The sequence below is a fragment of the Lagopus muta genome, chromosome 22, assembly GCF_023343835.1.
Source record: "Lagopus muta isolate bLagMut1 chromosome 22, bLagMut1 primary, whole genome shotgun sequence".
Taxonomy (NCBI): domain Eukaryota; kingdom Metazoa; phylum Chordata; class Aves; order Galliformes; family Phasianidae; genus Lagopus; species Lagopus muta.
Window position 1 is genome coordinate 5,627,492 of NC_064454.1, and position 14,552 is coordinate 5,642,043.

General features: G+C 46.4%; 1 protein-coding gene across 1 annotated transcript; it reads right to left on the minus strand.

The window, feature by feature from the left end:
- Window positions 1-287: 287 nt before the first annotated feature.
- Window positions 288-14,445, minus strand: HYOU1 (hypoxia up-regulated 1). The gene is made up of 24 exons (XM_048968384.1): window positions 14,305-14,445; window positions 14,000-14,093; window positions 12,714-12,792; window positions 12,424-12,578; window positions 12,253-12,329; window positions 11,943-12,124; window positions 11,220-11,335; window positions 10,271-10,454; window positions 9,649-9,783; window positions 8,664-8,746; window positions 8,433-8,565; window positions 7,923-8,110; window positions 7,586-7,724; window positions 7,416-7,476; window positions 6,602-6,684; window positions 5,792-5,986; window positions 5,152-5,351; window positions 4,408-4,495; window positions 3,716-3,838; window positions 3,266-3,399; window positions 2,819-2,903; window positions 2,140-2,392; window positions 1,382-1,465; window positions 288-889 (listed from the first exon to the last, which is right to left on the minus strand). The coding sequence occupies exons 1-24, from the start codon at window positions 14,378-14,380 to the stop codon at window positions 828-830; spliced, it is 3,009 nt and encodes a 1,002-aa protein (XP_048824341.1). The 5' UTR covers window positions 14,381-14,445; the 3' UTR covers window positions 288-827.
- Window positions 14,446-14,552: the final 107 nt, after the last annotated feature.

Genomic DNA, 14,552 nt, shown 5'->3' on the forward strand with positions numbered 1-14,552 from the left:
GAAGCGTCGTTTTAATTTGTTTGGGCGGAGGCCAACTGAGAACAACACGGGATGCACAGCGACACGAGGTGCCCGGGAGCCCGGGGCGGGGACACGCGGGGCACGGGGAGCAGTGCGAGCACACGGACAGCGAGGGAGCAGAGTTCACACACTGCCGGGAAGGTCTGGTTCGGCCCACAGTCCGTTGCAGGGGTCAGTCTGTCAGCTGCACTGACGCCTTCATTCTGCTGTCATTCATTCTTGGCTTCAGGAAACTAAACGCTCAATTAATAGTTTTCAGACTCTGCTACAGAGCGTGGATAGAAATGGTTTTAATTGCAGTCTGTGGAAATAGACACATCTCGTTCTCATCTGCCTCCCCGCTCCTCTTCCCCTTTCCCACGGCTCCAAAGGAAACACGCCTCCCCTCCCTGGAACCACACTGCAGGTCGGGGCTGCACAGACACCAACCATCCCAGCCCCCCATTAACCCCACTGCCCTCCTCCAGCTGAGCTGTGGCACACAGCACACGTTCCAACTTGCTTCAAACATTTCTTAAATCGCTTTCTCCCTACGGCAGAGTCACAGTGGTGACTTCTGCACTGAAACAACTCCTGATGGGCACCTTCCTGCCACCTTCAAACATGAAAGAAAAACAAAAAACAACCCCAATTCACTAAGTTAGTAGCGGCAAAATCCCCAGAAAGAAGAAAATGTACATCTCTATCCCATTGTGTTTTCAGACTGTTTGTTGTGTTCCATTTACATAACTAACCCAGTCCATTATAAAAACAAGAAGGTAACGATGAAATAAATAGATGTTGACACTAGAGGGATTTCAGGGGTGTTACAACTCATCGTTTTTCCTGCTTTCTCCTCCAGCTTCTGCTTTCTTCTCTTTTTTGGACCCTGTGCAATGAAGTAAACACTGTTACACGCTGTAACAGCTTTAACAGCACAGTGCAAAATCAAAAGTCACTGATATTCATTAACTATTCAATTAAACTTTTGATCTATGGTACATAAACCAAGGGAATGTTCCTGGAACTGATACTCAGCTGCAGAGTGCTCAACACGTGATCCCCCACCTGCTGAAAACTGGATATCCTCAAAAGAGATGGCAGAAAAACACCTGCACATCAGTTCCTTAAGTGCTCTGACAAAGGCAGGCTTAAGCAAAAGGTCTGGCTATAAACTGCTATAAACCACTGCCATAAAGGCATAAATCAGCTTTGCACTGAGCACTGAAAACGTGGAGCAGTAAGGAACCAAAGATTTTCATCCTAAGAACTACTCCATAACCTGGAGTTCTACCACATTCCACCCCCTACATCTAAAACATGAAGACAAAAAGCCTGCACTCAGCCCCCAAATTCCAGACCATTATTCAAACACACTCACCGGAGTCTGATCCAGGCTCATCATCTGTCACTACTTTCTCATTCGTAGGGGGTTCCTTGGCTGGACTGATATCCTCAGGTTTCTCTGTATTTCAAGCAGAAAGAAACAGCACAGAAGTGAAAAACTACTGAGATCAGGTGCAAGGAGATCTGGTGACCAGCAGTGGTATCTAGCAGGACACTGCAGTACTTCACTCTGACAGCAATCTCTTTACAACACTCAAAAGAAAAGAGAACTTCATCTTCTCACTGCCTCTGTCTGTTGGCTTTCAGTCCCTAGAAGCCCTGGAGATTCACCCACTGCACCCACCAGCAGCCTTAGGGGCTGTGACTACAAGCAGGATGTCTTAGGCAAGAGGAACTGTGCTGACAAACACAAAAGTCCAGACTGAAGAGTAACAGGGCACTCAGAATTTGAGGATCCTAAAAAACTTAGGAAAATACCAAGTCTTAATGATGATGATGATGATTATTTTAACGAGTATCCCCCAAGCTACAAACCTCTCTCATCTATCTATTCCTTGACACAGAGCACAGCTGTGAATACTTGTTCTAGACATCCAGAAGGCAACTGACAGCTTGTCCTTCTTATAAAGGATATAGCCAACACACCCTAGGAAATACAGGGTTTCAGAGGGGAACTAGGAGGATCATTTGATCCTTCAGCTAACTCATTTTCACATATTTAGCTGCCTTCATTGAGTGCTACTGTACGGTAATTGTATAACAGTAAGGACATACTCTCCCACTGCTCCTTACCTTCTTGCTTCCCCTCCGTGGGAGGGATAGTGTTCTCACTCTCAGAGGTTGCTGTAGCATTCTTGCCTGAATCGGTTTTAGTGGCATTCTTCTCCTTTTTGGGTTTTGGTTTTGCAAACTTGGCCTTGTTCAGAAGATATTGCACTTCCCTGTCCAGGCCTGCTATCTTCAGCTCTATATCTTTGGACAGCAGGACAGGTTTCTCAGCAGGAGACAGCTTATTCTGTTCTGCCAGGGTCTCATTTTTCCATGCCTGTGGGATGGGTGGGGAAAAGTACTTTTTGGAGACTTCTTAATTCCAGGAATTACTCTATATCAAACCACCTCAGAGTCATTGCTCCTGAGCCTTCTAATATTGCTCAGGATAACACTGCTCCTTTCAACTAGTTTCTTAGTTACCCAGGGGCAAAAAGAAACAGAACTCTCAAAACCCAGTGGAGAGCTGCATGTAGCAGATGATGGGCTGTGAGATAACTGTCCACATGCAGAACAAGAACGATTATCCCCTGGTGCTTTCTGAGGTCACAGTGGGGATTAGAAGACACTGAACACACAAAAGGTTTCTGGTGCCATTGAAACAAGACATGCACTCTCTATTCCCCAACCTGGAGTGAAAGCACACAGTTACTCAGAACAAGCAGCACAACCCAATCTGCCCCATCACTGCAACCCTCATTACCGTTGTTTCATTGATTGCTTTTTCCAGTGTACCCAGTTCCACCTCTGTGAATATCTGGTCAGACTCCGGGATCATTCGGGCTCCCCTTAAAGTTAAAAAGAAAGTTTAATTTTGTTCAGCCAAACAACCAAGTACAGGCTGTGCTAGGAATGGGAAGCAAGGCCAGCAGACAGAGCCATCACAGCAGCGTGAGGCCATACGACAAAGAAAAAAACTCTGCTTGGAAATGGTGCATACAGCTAAGGATGCTTTCCTCCTTCCACTTTACACAGGGTTTGCAAGCTTCTGTTAACACAATCTGCAGAACTAAGCTCTAGGGAAGCTGAAGTTTGGCCACCTCTCCTCACAGGCATTAGTGACTTTCAGAAATATTCAACGTGGTCACGTTTTGTACACATCTCTTACAGTATCACCTGCACAACTCTTCTTCCTAGCAGCTTATCTTACTTGAGGAAGATGTTTGAGTGGTTAAGCAGACTCTCCAGGGCAGCCAGCCGTTCTGGCCATTTCCTCCTTTCCTCGACACGGAAGAAGAGGCTCCTGCAAAGCTTCTTCAGCTCTGCAAGCTTGTCTTTCAGCTCCTGTGAATGGAGCAGAGCAGAAAGGAGAAAATTAGCTTGCCCAGTGTCAACTCCAGAAGTTATAACTACAGCTGTGTAGTTCTCTATCAAGTACACTATTTCCATACAGTGAAAATATTAAATCAACAGGTTATTGATGAGGCTGCTCAAGATCATTTGTGAAGCTGTGACTGGAAGAACTAACACACATTATGTCCATGCACAGTGCAGTGAGGAAGCAAGACATTCTCAAGAACGAAAGAATCAAGTTGGATCTATGAGCTCACGTGGTTATTTCTATGTCAGCTGTAGCAGGCTGGTATCTCAACTGCAATACCTTAGTTGCAGCTGCATAGCCCTCCTCCTCCATCCAGTTTGAAGCTTCACTAAGCTTTTTGGAAATTTCTTCTCTCTCCTCCTCTGTTGAGACAAACAGGTACTCTTCTTGGTAAAGCTTGTCCTGTAAAGAACAAAGCAAGGACTTCCTTCAAATACCACTGACTGCGGAAGGAAAAACAGCCAGTTCACCTGCTTCTAATTGGACTGGGCCCTGATCTCCAAGGGTGCTGCATTTGCTGACTACAGACTCTCCTTCAGGCCTCCCAAATCTGGGCTCCTGCTCACAGCATTACAAGGTGCAAGATGGATGTACCGAGGCAGTGGGGGTCACCAGGTACATGATGATAAAGGTTGTTGCTAATTGCCTCTTCTGTACAACAGTCTTTGAGAAGCTGTAGCTTCTGTCCAGCCTGAGTGCAACTGAACCAAAGCACACATACAGGCATACATATGGGATGCTGGAACCACAAATCTAACATGCTGGAAACACTCCAGTGAAGTGGTCATTCTATGCTGAAGAAAACTCTCAGCTCAACGTGTTTGATAGACCTAATGCTAGTAGAAAAAGTGACTAAAGGAAGAGAGCTGAGCTCTTCTAATCAGCTCACAGAAGATCCAAATCAGCCAAGCTACACAAGCCACTTCTACCAACATTCCAGGGATTCTTATTCCCATATATTCCTCTCTTACCTGGGTCTCAAAGATGAATGACTCCAAGCTGTTGGCTGATTTTTCTCTTTCCTGTTTCTCCAGATCTCTGACTGTCAAATCTTGGAGCCTAGCAAGTGAACAGAGCAGAAATTGAAGGCAGCAAGCGCCTTCAGCTGAGTACCATATCATAAACACAAGTGCCTGTGCACAGCTGCACCATGCGAGCAATTACCATTCCTTCAGTCCTCCATTTCTAGGAGAAGGTGACAGGTGGAAAAATAACAAAGAGCAAAGAACTCTAAGTTCAACTCTTCACCAAACTCACAGCATTGACAATTTAAAATCTGAAACACTCCTTGACTAAAGAAACCCAGCAGAAAGTATTAATATTTGCACAATGCTTCTCTGGCTGCTGCTATCCCCACCACCTCCAAGATCCCTGTTAGATTGAGAGCCACCTCTAGGCAGATTGCTGCAGTCCCAGAACACTGACACAACAAAGTTGCCAACATCTACTTTAGAGATATTTTCCCCTGGTTCACTTCAAGCAGTTGCCAAAGACAGGAAGCTAATCCAAGGCCAGATGGCTGCTTCAGGCCACGAAGCCCAATTTTCACTCAAAGCACATCAGTTTAAGGGAGTACAAAAGGAATCACTCTTGCACGGGGAACAGAATTCAGGAAGATCTACTTCTTTTTTTTTAAGCCTTCTCTTTGTTTGGTCCCAAAGCAACTTGTTTCCTTCATGTAGAATTTTAACCAAAGAGAGCCATTTAAAACGTACTTTTTCATTGAGCTTTTCAGTTCATCCTCCAACAGGTCAGGCACATCATTTATATCCAGTTCCATCGTGATCTCATGGACGAGCTTCTGCTTCTTGGGTGCTTTGATTTTTTTCTCTTCCTCTGCTTTGGCAGCAGTGCCTGCACCAGAACTTTTGGAGAGTTCTTCCTCTTTTACAGTTTCTCTATCTTCTTTAGGATCCTATAACAGACAGAATGAATTTTTAGGCAAGGGGACAGATTTACTTCGTATTCCAAATAGTCTGAAGGACATTTTAATGCAGCTGAACTCGAAGGACCTGGTTACACAAGACTGGTGAAGGAAGCAAGAATAAAACTTGGGCGTCTGCAGGACAAAAGTGGAAGTGTGCACTGGCACATTTCCACAGGAATATTGGGGAATTCTGTATGCAGAGACACTGCCCTTTAGCCTTTGAGAGTGTTCTAAGAGAGGCTTGCGTAGAAGAGAGAAAATGCATTTACTGCAACTGAAGACAAACTAACCAACTATTTCCAAGGCAGGGCATTTATAGAGAAAGAAGAACGCCACTGACCGTTTCAAGACCATAAGAATTGTATTTGCTACTTTACATACTACTCAAACACCAAAATCTCCATCCCATTCCTTCACACAAGGCTCACCTGAGCCTCCGATTTCTCGCCTTCTTCGTTTTTCTGAGACTCTTCCTTAGGATGGACGGCTTCTGCCTGATCTGGAGGTGGTGACTGCGGTTTCTCCTCTCCCTGTTCTTCACCAGCTTCTTCTGCACTACTCTTCTGGCCCTGTTTCACCCCCTGCTCTTCTTTAGCTGCTTCTGCTAGGCTTTCTTCTTCTTCCTGGTCAGCATAGGAAACAAATAGAGTGCTTCTTAAGTAGAAATTCCATGCAAATTTTTCACAGAACAGAAAATTCTCTGCATAAACAAAGCATTCACAGTGCCTTCATTCACTGGTGAGGGAATGCTCTAGGAGAGCTAGAGCCAGATAATTGATTAAGAGATAATTCAGTGCAGGACATGCATCCAGGGCACAGAATTTTCATCTCACTGGAAGGAAATTGGATCAGTACTGCCAGAGTAACTGCAGTTGTGCCTATGTTACCCATGAGGATGCAAGGAGCCTGGTAGACCTGCACTAACAATGCACAGGCAGAAACCTATTTGTATACCACCAAACAATTTAGAAATGAGAGACTTCTTCAGAAACAAATTATTTAAAGTTAGTCCACCATTGCTAGACTTGCCAGCAAACCCCCCCCCATATTTCTTTAAATGCATACCATGTGAAACTTGGAAGAATTCTGCACTTCCTGAAAAATACAGATTTAAAGTCCTGATGCTCTGCCAGTCATCCTTAATCCTGCTCACGAGTTGCTGCCTCTTTAGCAGCTCCAGCAAGAACCAGGGGCTCCCCAGCCCCTAAGCATCAGGGCACTTAGCCCAGGTGACTCACCTGAACTGAATCTGTCAGGTTCTCTCCAGCCTCTGGTACTTGGCCACCGCCCCCAAACAGGCTTGAGATGGTGTTACCAAGTTCTGTCAATAGGAGACAAAAATTGCAGAATATAGTGCTTGCAAAGGAGGACGACAGCCGTCGTCAGCACTCAGTTCTCCTTCCAGTTGTGATAACCACCAAGGAGCTTCCTAACTACTTCACATACACTACAGAAGCTCATTCTTTCCTGACTTAATTTTGTGTGCTTACAGAAGTTTGGCCTCCACCTTTGCAGGAATATGACCTGAAATTTGTAACTTCAGCTAAAAAGCTCCAAGTTTCAGCCTGTGCCTGCATCAGCCCTCCCTGCATCTCTCCTTCACCGCCAAACACGCACATTTCCAACTTCTCTCTACATGGTAGTTTATGCACTTGCTCTAAAATCCAAACAGTGCAAAGCAAAGATCAGAATATCACAAATAGAAGGGAGAACAATGCAGGGCTGCGAATGCAGGGCTTGCTTTCTGGACAGGCTTTCTGAAATGATCAATTGTAGATGAATAAGGAGAGAACATCAATTTCTCAAGTTGCAACGCATGCCAGTCACCATAGGAGCAGATGACATCTCAGACCTCCTTGCAGAGGACACCTACAAAGGGCTTTTAAGTTTTCTGGAGCTGTACATACATTCCAAGGCTATGGTTAACTCCTTAACCTCCTTCCCCTCTCTCACATGGTGCCTGCTGTGCTCAGATAAACAGCAGGCTCACAGTAAACCCCACTACTCCTGGTAAAACAACAGCCAGCATGAATATCGAATTTCAGCATTTACTTGTCAGCGTTGACTCCTCCTCCAGCTTGTCTTCCACCAAGGTCTCAAACACAGATTCCACCTTGGAGAAGCGAGCAGAGAATTAGTTTTAAGCAGGGACCTTCATGGCCATAGACAGGGACAGAACTGGGGAAACACACAGGCTGACAAACATTGCAGGCAGTGCTTACCCGGTCAAGACTCAGCACTCCGCTCTCATCCATATTGAAGTGAGCTTTGATGCCTTTGGACTCATAATCTGAGTGCTTCTTAAAACTCTCCCCAACTCCTTTTAGCCTCACTGTAGTGAGATTCAGAGATCCAAAAATTCTGATAGAGACAAAAGGAGAAAATGATTGGACATCAGCTGCGGAACAGCCAGTCACTTCTCACACTCACGGCGATGGACAACTGCACAGAGTAAGGAACTGCCACTGCTGGTGTGCTGAGTACGTACCGGTGGCCATCCCATCATAGGCTGGGCACACTGCACACCACAGAGCTGTCTGCTCAGCTGCCTTGACTCACCGCAAGTCATCCTGATTGAGGAAAGACAGATCTCCATAGTTGACATAGAACTCAAAGTCATCAGTGTAGCGGTTGAAAGTGATGACTTTACGCTGTGGATAAGGAGCCATGCGCTGGAACAAAATCCTCTTGTTATGCTTTAAACTCTTGGATTTATCATCTTCCTCAACTTCACGAGTAAACTCCACCTGCATCACGAATATAAAATAAGACACCACAACTACAAACTTCCTTCGCAGCATTTTACATTAGAGGTTTACAACAGCATTTGGATGTTCTACCTCACGTAAATGTTGGGGGACATGTAAACATTTTGCAACACATTTCTGCACTTATTGGGTAAATCCCTTCTGTGTTCCTGAATACTCTCTTCTGTTTGCTTTTTATGATTGGCAGAAAGATCTGCTTAACTTCTTTACCCCCTAAAAATATCCAACAGGTCACCCGGAATGTTCCTCCCAACACAGCCCATTTACCCACATGATGCACAAAAGGTGAACAAAGGATTACCTGGATAGGAAACATGGCTGCATCCCGAACCATGAAAGGCTTCACCTTAAAGGCTTTGCTCAGAGCAGCTGCCTGGTAGACTGCACCCATAGCAGCAGCCTCATCAGCATTGATATTCTTGCCCAGTTCCTCCCTGTGAAGCAAAAAGCAGGAGGTATGAGCTTTGCAGCCACTGCCACGTGCAGCAGTTTACAATAGGAGACATACTAGAAGGGGGCCTCACATACTCACTTGCCCACAGCTTTCAGCAAAACTTCCTGCACTTTGGGGACCCGTGTGGCACCGCCAACTAGAATCACCTGGTCAATTCCATCCTAGGGATTGGAAACAGTCACCTTGTCTTTGAGAAAGCAATTTTGGAGAGCTAAGTTCAGGGTTTCCTTACGCTCCTTCCCTAGGCACCACACAGCAATGTGGTGCTTTGAGAGTAACCATGCTACATGCTGCAGTCCCAGTGCAGATCAGCACCTGAAGTCCCAGACACACTGACACAAGCCATGCCAGCAACAGGAACCAGGTCTATCAAAAAGGTTTGATACAGACACTGCTCAGTCACCTGAAATATGGGACTTTGATCAGAATCAGTTGAACAGACCACAGTTTACACCAGGGGATCAGTGACTCACAGGGTGAGCTGGACCAGAAGAGATGAAAACACTGCACCTTAAGAGGGGAATCAGTGTGTTGCTCTGAATATCAGAGCCAAACGATGCTCGAGAGCATCCTGGCTGAAATGCCGGAATGGGAACATTCAGTAAGTTTCTCCAAAGGACTGCATCACATTTGGTTCAACTACAATCAGCAAAAGGGCTTCTAAGTGGAGTGCCCAAAAGAGAAGCCTGTAGAGCAGTAACTCAGCTTCCATGCAATTTGAAGGTAAAACTGCAGAAGAGAGACCAGAACTGTCATCCCAGACAAAACAGTGAAAGAGCAGTCTTTAAAATCTAAACCCCAAAAGTACAGATTTAGTAACAGAAACAAATCAACCCTTCAGCTACCTTGTTTCAGGTGGAAAGTGCAGACAACCATGACAGACTCCTGCTCCACAGTGCAAGAAGTAACTTCTGCAGCACCAACACCACTCCCTTTTACAGCAGCAGGCATCTGCACCTCTCAGCAGCGCTAATGCCTTGCCACAGCCACTGATGCTTTGATCGTGAGACAACAGCTCTACCAACAGAAACCTTCTGACTTCCTAAGGTGCTCCTAAACATACCAGGTTCATCTCTGCGCTGCTCAAAGCCTGCTGCACAGGTCCTGGGACTCGCTGGAATAAGTCAGAGCACAAATCCTCAAACTCTTGCCTTGAGACTTTGGCTTTGAAGTCAATGTCATCCAGCAGCCCCTCAATCTGCCCAGTAAAAAAAGATAAGAATTAAAAATTCACAGAGCATTCTACAACCGGAATCTCTGCCTAATTTGCCTAACATGCAAAAAAGTTCCAGTGTTGTCATTGCACTTAGGACCTTACAGCATTCCACCTGAACCCTGTAGTTGCTGTTATGAAAGGATGGAACACAGGCACAACAGACAGCTTCTCTCGAACCCGATGGAAGTTTAGTTATCAAGCTCCACACAACTAACCTTCATCCAATGCACTCATTTGATCAGAACAGCTATTAAGTGGGCACAGGTCTAAAGGAGCTGCCAGTGCCACCACCCCTGAAATACTACAGGTGATTCTTTCCAGTATACTGACACTGCAGAGGAACAGCTAGCATTTAATGACATTATCTACACTATAAGTAGTTAATTCTGTCCATATTCAGCAATTAATCTAAATAACATCATCCCACCCTCAGCCCTAAGAACTCTTGGAGTTCTGCACCCCATCCCACCTGTGCCATGTGGTCAGCATTTGCACTCAGGACAGTTTTCAGGCGGTTGGCCTCCTTCAGCAGCTTGGCCATGGCCCGGGGATTCTTTCGGACATCTTTCGAGGGGTGCTGATCATTAAAGAGTTTTGCCAAATAATCTCGGAGACGAAGCTCCATCTCCAAACCTCCAAGAGTACGGTCAAACCTGAGCAAAAGAAAGAACCAAGACAGAATACGCTGCGGCAGGTTGAAAGCAAAGAAACCTCACGTATTATTTGAGAGCAGAAAGCGGTCAGATAGCTGATGTACTGTCAGCTGTGACTGCGAAAGAGTAACAGTTACCCCCCAAAAAACATGTCAAGAAAAGAAAGATTCACCACCACAGTAGCCACTGAACAAGAAACATCACGATGTTTATGGCAAAGGCCTTATTGCTAAGCACATCAAACAGCTGAGAAGCCAAGCCATGACTGTGCCAGGTCCTACGTATCTTCTCAGCAACAGTACTGTGTTCTAGAGTTCAAATTGCTGAGCTGAACATGAAAAGCAACTCTCCCCTTTCTTATTTGGCAACATTTAACTGCAGTGCATTTTCACTCCTTTCCAGAAGGATATTCCACTTTTTCCAAACTGTCATGTTCTACTTCTGTAATGCTGTATGAAATGGAATTGAACAAAAATGGATTGAAGCTGTTTAAAAAACAGGAAACATAAAAAGCAGCAGTCTGAAATAGACTAAGTACCAATGTTACCTCCTGGGCTCCTGCAAATTCTCAACTACCTTCTGCACAAGACAGTGATGTCAGAATTATTAATAACCATAACCATCTCACTCTAAATGTTTTCCACTTTGTTATCCAAATTACCATCCCAAAGTCTCACCGAAAAAATCTGTGCAAAAGAGACCATGAAACAGAAGATTTCCTTCCTGAGACCTGCAGGTTTTGTGAGACTCGTGTTGAATTCTTACCCAATGCCCTGGATCTGCAACTGAGGTTGGGTTCCCGAGTCCTTAGTTTTCACTGTCTGATAGGTAACAATAGTACAAACGGTGCTTCCTGCTCCCATGTCGTAAAACATGATATTCTGAAAAGAGAAGCTGGGACGGTGAAGCAGAAACACCTCGATATCCCCCATGAACAAGGAAAGAACCCACGGCTTTCCAAGCCTGATGGAACACTAAGTTTATCCATGCCCTGGACGAGCTTTACTCCATATGACAGCAATGCAGGACTTGTGCTTCAATCAAAAATAAGGAGACGTTCAGGATCATATATGACAAGCAGACAAGAAAGCTTTTTCAATCATTCTATAAATCAGAAAACAAAGCTTTGCTTTCAAAGTTTCTTAAATCTCAGCAAGATCAACTAGTTCAGAGTCAGCCATCCAAAACCTCAAGAAAATGCTGATATTATTCCCCACCAGCTGACGAGCAAGGAACAAACGGCCTTACAAGATGTGAGCTCCTATCCACTTAGCTTTCACCACAGAAGCTCTGTGGCCTCTTACGGTTGTACCCCACACACAGAGAGTTTAATCTCTTCATCCCATTGATGAACACATGAAGACCGAGGAAACTAGCTGAACAGCAGGCCTGTTTCCTCACTGTTACGGTATTTTGACTTTTCACTCTGTAGCACTCTCTCCCTGCATGCATGCAGTGTGGTACTCTGCATCTCCCAGTGACACCTACCTGCGCAGTGGCATTGATGTCTTTCCTCCTGAAAACTCCATAGTTCAGAGCTACAGCAGTGTTGTCATTGATCAACTGCAGAACCTTCAAGTCAGCCATGCGAGCAGCATGCAGCACTGCTCTCCTCTCTGCCTGGTTGAAGTAGGCAGGAACAGTGATCACTGCATCCTTGATGGGCTGCTCTGAAACAGACATGTTGTTCCATTAGAGCAACCACACGCAAATACATTATAACACAATAACAGCTATTTAAGTTCTATAATACATAAACATATGCAGATACTGTAAGAAATAGATAAATCTTTCCAACCTGCAAATTCCTCAGCCAGACCACGTGAATAGTTCAGGACCATACCAAGCATCTCCTCCGGAGAATACTGTAATGCTCTATGAGAAAGAGGAGAAGTTTGCAAATACAGTCAGCTATGCAAGTCCAACAGCAGAAGTCCTACCCAGCAGGAACCCAGAAGCAGTCACTTACTGTGACAGCTTGAAGATAACTGTCTGTCTTTTCTCATCCTTCACCAGCTCATGCTCTGGGAATCGGGACTGGTACAGTGCCACTTGAGGGTTATCAATCTGTTTACCCAGCAGATCTTGAAAGTATCTGAAGGCCACTTTGGGGGTCTTTATAGACTACAGAATGAAAGAAAATCATCCAACTGCATCTCTTTGGCTCGGTTACTGTCTAACAAACCTCTCTCAAGAGCAGAAACACGCATTCTGTGCATGTGAATTGCAGCTGGCATAATAAGTAACAAGAATTCTTACCATTCCTAGTGCGCTATCACCAAAGAGCCGCTCATTCTCCTTCAAAGCAACAGCCACAGGTGTTTTCCTCCGTGATTCCCTGTACAGAAAGGAAATACAAGTCAACACTCAAAACAGAAGTCCTTGTGACAGATGGCAGCATTTTCAGTTCAGAAAGACTGCAGCAAGATGCTCAGATACCACCTACTGAGAGGAAGACAAACTCCACTAATTGGAAGCGCTGCAGTAACACCTCTCTAGAAAATTTTCATACTTTCTAATGTTCCTTACGATAAGCTTGACTGAAACATGGACAGAAACCTTTAATAACTGAAGCTGTGAAGCAGACCACTGCTTTTCCCATAACACCAGAGAACTTCAGAATGGATGCATCCTCTCTGCTACAAATCCAGCATGAATGCCCTAGGAAGAGTATTTCACTACAACAACTACCAAACGGCTCGAAGTTGTCCACTAAGCTCACAAATACCTCTGTGTGCCATCCATTTCTGAACGCCTTGTAACACAACAGCACTCTTATAACAAAGCTACAAGAAAACAACTTGCCCTGAAGAGCAAAGACTCACAAGTCATTTTCTGGAACACGCTACTTCATGATTAGACAAAACTTGCTTTATTTTTGCTTTCTTCCACCAGTGAGCAAAGCAAGCCAGCCTGTGCTAATGCCTGCCAAGTTTCAGAGTGAAAAATGCATTTGTTATCTGTCTGAGCCTAGACTCCTATGAAACAAGGATGGTCCTGAGTGCACATGCTCTCCAAGCTGCAGTTTCTCCAATCATTGTCTTGAGGACTGGAACTGGCGATAGCACCCGAGAGAGGAGGGTTTTATTCACTTCACAAGTGACTGTGGGTTGTAGCAGGTGCAGGAAAACGAACTCCCATGCTCCCTTATGGAGAAGTGATAACCCAGCTTCTTAACTCTACACACAGAAACATGATACCACATCCTCTCATGTCTGTAGCACAAGATATTATTCAGACTGTGGGCTGCCTGCTTTTAACACTTCCTCCCCTCACAAAGAGGGACCAAGCACCCTGAGAGAAGGGTAAAGGCCAAGCTGCCGCCCAGCTGCTCAGGTGTGTGCTCCACAGCCATGCCAGGAAGCACGAGTGCTGAACTCAGAGCACTCTATGCTACATGGAAGGGGATGTTCCTCTTGTGCCGCAGGAACAGAATTATTTGAGCTCCCCCACGATCTCAAAGTTCCAGCCCCTAAAAACCCCCACGTGTCGGCAGCCCACAGCCGACAGCAGCAGGTAGGTGTGCCCGAAGGACAGCAGCTTACTTGTTCAGGACAATTTCCATCGGCACGCCAGGCTTCACAATGGCAATCTTCATGGACTCGCTGCCCATGTCCACGGACATCACAGCCAGCGGCTCTGCGGCACGGCAGGAAACAGACGTGAGCGCTCGTCCCGAGGGCGGAGGCTGCTCGGCACCGCATGGCCACCAGCCGTCCCCGAGCGGCCGGGGCTGCGCCGGCCCAAACACGGCATCGGGGCCGCTATCGCCCGAGCCGGGCCCGGCAGCACGCGGAGGAACGGCAGCCCCCCACATCCCGCCCTCCCCCGCGGCGGCCCGGCCGAGTACCTGCGTGCGGCAAGCAGCAGGCGAGCAGCATCCAGCCCAGCATCCAACGGGACGCCCGCGCCATCCTCCCGGCCATCGCGGCTCCCGGCCCGCTGCGGCGGCGCGCCGCCCCCCTCCCGCCCGCCGCTGCGTCCGCGGCTCCGCAGCTCGCGCAACCCCCGGCCCGGACGCGGCACGAGCCCATTGGCGCGGACGGCGACGCCGGGAGCCGCACGCCCAATCCGGCCGGCCCGCGCGCCCCCATTGGG